Source organism: Cyprinodon variegatus, unplaced genomic scaffold (assembly GCF_000732505.1).
Source record: "Cyprinodon variegatus isolate N-32 unplaced genomic scaffold, C_variegatus-1.0 Scaffold418, whole genome shotgun sequence".
Classification (NCBI taxonomy): Eukaryota; Metazoa; Chordata; class Actinopteri; order Cyprinodontiformes; family Cyprinodontidae; genus Cyprinodon; species Cyprinodon variegatus.
The window spans coordinates 533,072-539,724 of record NW_015150871.1 but is presented as its reverse complement, the minus strand read 5'-3'; the positions used below and the strand labels follow the sequence as shown (position 1 = coordinate 539,724).

The following is a 6,653-nucleotide window of genomic DNA, read 5'->3' as shown; positions in this document are numbered from 1 at the left end:
TGAAGCAGATTTTCCATTCAGGGTGTCTCTTTGCATTTCTGCATTCATCTTTCCTTCTATCTTGACTACGCTGACATTATCTGCAAAATAAAAAATAAAAAAATCCCCATAACTCTTTGCACCAACTTTGGTTGGTTTCCTCCAAAATGACACCCAGCATTCACATCAGAGTTAAATCATTGTTTTAGATAAGACTACTGTACAGGCCTGAATGGTGGCAGCAGGGATTGTTGTCCTTCTGGAAGGTTCTTGGTCACCTCTTCTAAGGGCCCCTAACCAGCTCTAGAAAGAGCCCAGGTGGTTCCAAACTTATTCCATTAATAAACAAAGTGCTCACTAGAAACTTCAAAGCAGTATTTTTATTTTCCAGTGTTTTTCCCCAGATTTGTGTCTCTCTCTCTAGGAGGTCCGCACCCATTTCAATTCAATTCATGTTCCATGTTTGCACTCTGACAGGCACAGCCAACTATGCCACCTTAAAGACAAGTGTGTGCCTCTTTGAGTTAAGTCCATTCAGCTGAATTACTATGGGAGGACTCCATTTAAACTGTTAAAACCTTTTCAGAATGATTAGTGATAACAATATTCACATCAGCTCAATCTTCAATGCTTCAGTAAATTTTTTTTTTATTGTTATAAGTTATTGTTTGCAGAATTTTGAGAAAAGAGATTAATTTAGAACCCTTTGGAATAAGGCTGCACTATAGCTAAATGTGTAAGACCTGCAGCCATGTGCATTCCTGTCACCCTGTGTTACATTTGTTTGACATAAAATGATTACAAATATATGTTTCCAATTGCGTCTTAATTCCCATGGAATAACAAATGGTTCAACAAAATGTTGAAGCATAAATTAAATCAAACCTTTCTCAGTTACATACACAGCACTGAATCAAGGTTGTATTTTTTTTTAGTTTTTTTCTTTGGCTACCTTTTAAAGAAGTAACATATAGGGAGCCATTTTAGCCAAGGTTGGATAATCCTGTTTTACATGTAATTAGAAAGAGGAAAATCCTCAATTAATGTGTTGCTTTTTGTTTCTATATGATATATTGTAAGATATCAATTACTATAATAAATAAAAACAACCAAAATATATTTAATTAGGAAAAAAACATTTTATTGAATTTTTGCAGTTCTTGTTTATTTTTTCCCTAAAATTTTCATAGGCCCTCTGGCAAACCACAAGGACCCCCACTTTTAAATTCCCTGGCCTAGTCACCTGAAAAGAAAAAAGAAATACAAACCTTCCTTTCTCTGACTGCAGATACAAGCGCAATTGGGTAGCTGTTTTCCTGTAACCATTTACTGACTTCTAAACATCAGTACCCATCTAGATTACATTAGTTTGTTTACTTTTGGTTCCCATTTTGAAGAAGGCAAATAGAGAAGAAGCTATGTGCATGTAGCTTGAGAAGAGAGATTAATTTAGTACACGTTGGAATAAGGCTGCACCATGGCTAAATGTAGAAGGCATGCAGCCATCCAATATGTATCCTCGGTGATTAAAAGTTACTCAAATGTTTTGATTACATGTTTATACCAGGTAGTCTTCTGAAGCACCAATAGATATGGTACTAGTGACTTCTTAATGTAAGGGTCTTTTTCCAGCTCTGAATATTTTTTTTGTTCAAACCATAAACAATCCATGGATGAAAGATAAATGGTCAACAAAACCTATTTAATGATGAAAAACATTGCTGGAATATTGTGAAGGTGCCGCACTGAAACCAGACAAAAGTCTGTGTAAAGGTTTTAGAAACTTTCTCTACTCCAAGCTCAAGTCAGTCATGAAAAATACATCAATAAAACTTGATTCAAATAGAAAATTCTCAAAGCATTGGAGAAAAAAAAAATTTATTACAGGCTTTTACATCATAAAGCATATGTTTGGTTATCTTAGGGCAACGGTGGTGATCAGATGCAAACACGGGTGTGTTTCTGCCAGTTCTGTATACGGAATATGAGTAAATAATGTGGGAGGTGGTGCAAATAATCAGGAATAACAAGACCATTCTCTGTGAATAAAGCTGTACCATGTTCCTCTTCTTTTTTTATACTCATCTACCTCAAACAAAACAGTTTTTACACTTTCAAATGAGTATAAAAATACCAGTCCTGAAATTTTAACTTATTATATACAATTTTCTTGTCTTGCTAAACATTAAATAATTTTTCGGTTAGTTTCTAGGTTCAACTTCCATTGTCAACCTCCAGAAAATGCACTTATATACTGTTGCCAAAGTGAACATTTCAAGACTTCCACTCGTTACACACATTCTATAGGCTAACTGTTGAGCATTTGGCCAGTTTTGCATACATGTAAGATGTGTCTTAACAACTTAACAATAGCCTCTTTACAAAATATGACAAACCTAGCTTAACATCTTTACAATATTGCATGTTTAGTGCACTTTCCGACATCCTTAAGGTGGTTTGCTAAGAAATTATACAGTTTTTGGAGCTGTGGCCTTTTCTTCGACCAGTCTGTGAGCCATGGCTGAGGGCCGTGAGGGCAGTCACCCTCGTCGGGTAGTCTTCTGTGTAGTAGCGCCCAACCGCTCGAGGCTGGGGTATTGGTTGACCGAGGAAATATCCCTCTTCCTCAGAGTCCGATGATGAAGAGGAACAAGTGGAACACCACTCATCCTCGTCTCTGTGGAGACCCATGAAATGTTCAAACCGTGAGTCCTTCTGGTTTGAACTACGGATCATATAGTCAGATCGGGTTTGAGTGTAGGATAGCGGCAGCATGTGTGTAGGGTGCTGTAGATGCATCGCACCATATTGTGGGTTTACGATATCCTGCTGCTGATGTTCAAATGGCCTTTGAGCTCTCTCCACAGGTACCATGTGAAGGGCGTTGTCCGAACGGGTCTTGCGACTCCTGTGGCGCCGGCCCTGTCGGTGGTGTTGGGGCCGGCTTCTGCCATGCTGGCTTGTCGAGTGGCTTCTTGCTCTGCCAAGCTCATCTGGGCAGCATGCTCTCCTCTGTGGCTTCTCACTCATGGGATGTTTCATGACTGTGACCTCATATCCATCATTGTATCCATTGTCCACTGTGTCCTCTGAGAACTTGACCATCTGGGGTGGCCTGGAATGCGACTTGCTCCTCCTTAGAGCTGGAGCCTGAACAAAGGATGTGGGAAGGCCCTCTGAATGTGGAGAAATTGAGTGAAGGCCTACAGGAGGGACCACCCTCATTCCAAGGGCCACTGAATTTTCTGCTTCTTCAACTCTCTTTTCAATGTTGAGACTAAGGGAGTTGGCACTGTGGTGAATATGGGATGAATTAAAGGTTCCCATGTTGCTCATGTTCTCGCACTCTGTCAGAGAGGAATCCTGAACTGCATGAAGATTGTAGACTGTGGGTGCATCTCCATCCACTGAAGCACCTAGTAGAGTAAACAAGGAATATCTGTTGGAATGTGTTTTTATACATTAAAATAGTGAAAAACCTAATGTAGGAAATAAGGACCATACATACCAGTGATGTTTGACAAAGCAAGGGAGTCCATGGAGTCTCCAACACCATTCTCAACCTTCCTCAACTCATCAGCGATACATTCTAGGGAGTCTTCATACCACTGTCTTGTGTCTGGCCAAAAAGCCTGTTTACCTATTCCAGACTGCTCCTGATCTTGGTCAAGTTCCAGCTCTTGGATCTTTCTTGCACTTGCAGGACCTGGATGACTCCCATAAGCAGAGTCACCGAGGCCATCTTGTGACTGGGCCCAGTACATCTCCGGTAGATGTTTCTTGTCCATCAAGCCTGGACTGAGGCTGTTAGCTCGAGATTGATCAGAAGTCTGGCTCTGAGTGGGACTGGTAGGGGTGGGAGAGGAGGGGTTAAGGCCCACAGATGTAGAATCAGACTTCAGCCATGGATCCGACACACCTATTAGCCTTGTTGAGTCACTATTGGGGCTTGGTGATTTTAGGGATTGAGGTTGGAGTTGGTGCAGCATACCACGGTCACCAAACTTAAGCAGAAGCTGAGTCATATAGTCGTCATGCTGAGCCCACTCCTCCGGATCCTCCTCTCCGGCAGCTTCCTGCTCCTCCCGCTCTCTCCAGAACCTCTCCTCCTCAAGACCAAGATGGGTTAGCTTACTCCCCACTATATCAATGTCACCATCAGCATCTCTATTGCCCTGTCCCTCCACAAAACCTTGCTCATAAGGCGCAACTGTAGCAGGAGGGTTAAATAGCTGTGACTGTCTCCACTCTTCAGCAGGCCTACTGCTCTTCCCCATGCGAACACTCCGGCGGGACTCCCGAGAACGGGCCGACTGGAAAGCAGAATCTGATGAGTCCGAGGCATGTACATCTTCACCTTGGCTGCAGGCCTTTGAGCAATAGATGCGACCTTGCTTGGGTAAGAAGGGACAACCCAGCAAGGACGTCTTACATTGGGCACAACAAAAGCATTGGTCGGTGGCGTGCCAGTGAACACCCTCATAGGTCATCTGGGCATGGTCAACGCCTATAGAAAGGAAAAACAAGAATCCCAATACAGTAAGCATGTTTTCAAGCACCTGACTGAGAATGTAGGTATGGCAAATTACATCTCAAAGCAATATTTATATTTCATAAAGTTTTTTCTTATTCTCTAACATTATAGCACTTTATTCTCCTTTTTATAAATAAAAATAATATTTTTTTTGTTACATCTGTATTTTCTTTAATAATGAGAAGTTTCCCTCCAAACTGCTCTCACCACTCTCCCTTTTCCTGGTGTAAGGGGGCTGAATAAAAATGCATACTAGATGTTTGGTATGCAAACAGAGAGATTCTTTGTTTTTTTCTCATGATTTTAATGATGACTTACCAATGTTTTCCCCACAGGCCTCACAGTACTCTGCATACAGGGACTCAAAGCACCCACAGCAGTAGGGACGTCCATTTTTCATGATGTATCGCTGTCCGCCCAGCATCGTCCCGCACTCAAAACAGGCAAAGTGCTTCATGTGCCAGTGACGTCCCTCCGCCTCAGTGCATTCATCTGCAAAGATGATCTATGACGGCAAATTTGCAAACCGTTGTTAGTTTGCATCAGTTTTACATACTACAGTTGTCGGTTACTATTAAAACAGCTGTGTTGGTTACCTCATCACAAGAGGAGCAGCGGGGTTTCATGAGCTCAGCATGGTGTCTTCCGCAAAAGATTTTGCCATTTTGATAGAAGTAGATGAGATCCACCAGGAGCTCTTGGCATGTGGAGCATGCAAAGCAGGCCGGGTGCCAGCAGGGACCTGGCCCAGCTCTGGAGGCAAAAATGGCCATCTCCCCTCCATTAATCCCTCCACGACACTATCAGAAACAAACAGGAAGTAATCTGTGAGATAAAGCCACCAACTTTGACAGTGTTAATTCACTTTCATTGGAAAAAATGCAATTATGACCATGTTAAGCCAGACAATCTCTAATAAGTATGATTAGTGACAAACTATTGCTAGTGAAGCTGGTTGTTTATCGAGAACAGTATCCAAGCATGCCCAATTCATCAAATAGTGAATTAACAAACTAATTAACACATTGTACAAAGTATGAACTGTGGCTTGAGTCAATGCATCTGGATGCTGCCTAAACCAACACATGTCAAGGCCTGTCTTAAGTTTCTCAATTACGATTTGGATGATAGAAAGAGAGGCCAAAATAGAAATTTTTGGTCATAATTCCACTATTTGGAGAAAAAAAAATGAGCACCATCCCAAGAACACCATCCCTACTGTGAAGGAATTGGGTGGGTATGATTTTTTAATGTATGATTTTTCAATGTATGATTACAAAATCAAAAAATTTAGATTTTTGTCACTCGCAGTTGACATGCACCTACGATGACAATTTCAGACTCCTCCACGAAGTGGGAGAACTTGGAAAATAGCGTTCAAATACTTATTTTTCTCACTTTATAAGTTCTCATTTTTACATACAACACAATAAAAGGTGATTACACCTGGAGTGTACTGAAACTAAAGATTATGTTGAGGCGTACTAAATCTTTAGGAGTGAGCGCTCACCATGAAATCATCACTAATTCATTGGAAAGCACCTCTGATCTGTAAAGCGGCCTTGGCCTTCTGACAAAAGATCTCATGACTCCACAGAGATCATTAAAGCCTGTCTGAACACACAGTCTTTATATAACTAGGCATATTTATAAGGCATTCATAGGCTGCTATGGGACTGCATGCCCAGCTGTTAGCCATTATGACCAGTTTGGACAGACTGGGTCCTTGAAAACTGTGGTGTTGCATATCCCTAAAGGCTAAGACCAGCAAAGCAATGAGGTTTGAGCTGCCATTAAATGCCCTTTGGTTGACAATAGCATATGTTTGCAGAGCTGCCGTAAATATGTGCATGTCCGGTCCAACGTGTGTGTATGTGTCCGCTGGAATCCTGTGAGCATGTGTGTGACCTTGCATCCCCTCCATTTCAGCGTCTGTGCCTGAGTGGTGACAGACTGCATCTGAATGTTCAGAGAGGGGGATTAGATTCATCTGCTCCCTCCAGGACGTCTGGAAGAGGATGTGGTTGACTCACTCTTCAGAGACAAATGCATCGGAAGCCACATAACACCAATATTTATGTTGGGTGAAATGAGAGGAAGGCTTTTTTTTTCAGAAATATGATCAGCAGCACTTAACGTT

At 41.7% G+C, this 6,653-nt stretch overlaps 1 protein-coding gene across 2 annotated transcripts in view; it reads right to left on the bottom strand.

Annotated features, from left to right (window-relative positions):
- Positions 1-1,207: 1,207 nt before the first annotated feature.
- The window catches only part of LOC107093304 (prickle-like protein 1), a 33,691-nt gene continuing 28,245 nt past the window's right edge, over positions 1,208-6,653 (bottom strand). The window contains exons 5-8 of one of the 2 annotated variants that reach the window (XM_015388280.1): positions 5,110-5,313; positions 4,832-5,018; positions 3,488-4,486; positions 1,208-3,395 (exon numbers count right to left, since the gene is read on the bottom strand). In XM_015388280.1, the coding sequence (XP_015243766.1) occupies positions 2,440-3,395; positions 3,488-4,486; positions 4,832-5,018; positions 5,110-5,313 (2,346 nt within the window). In that variant the 3' untranslated portion in view covers positions 1,208-2,439. The remainder of the gene's footprint in view (positions 3,396-3,487; positions 4,487-4,831; positions 5,019-5,109; positions 5,314-6,653) is intronic. The other variant, XM_015388282.1, reaches the window with a different exon arrangement.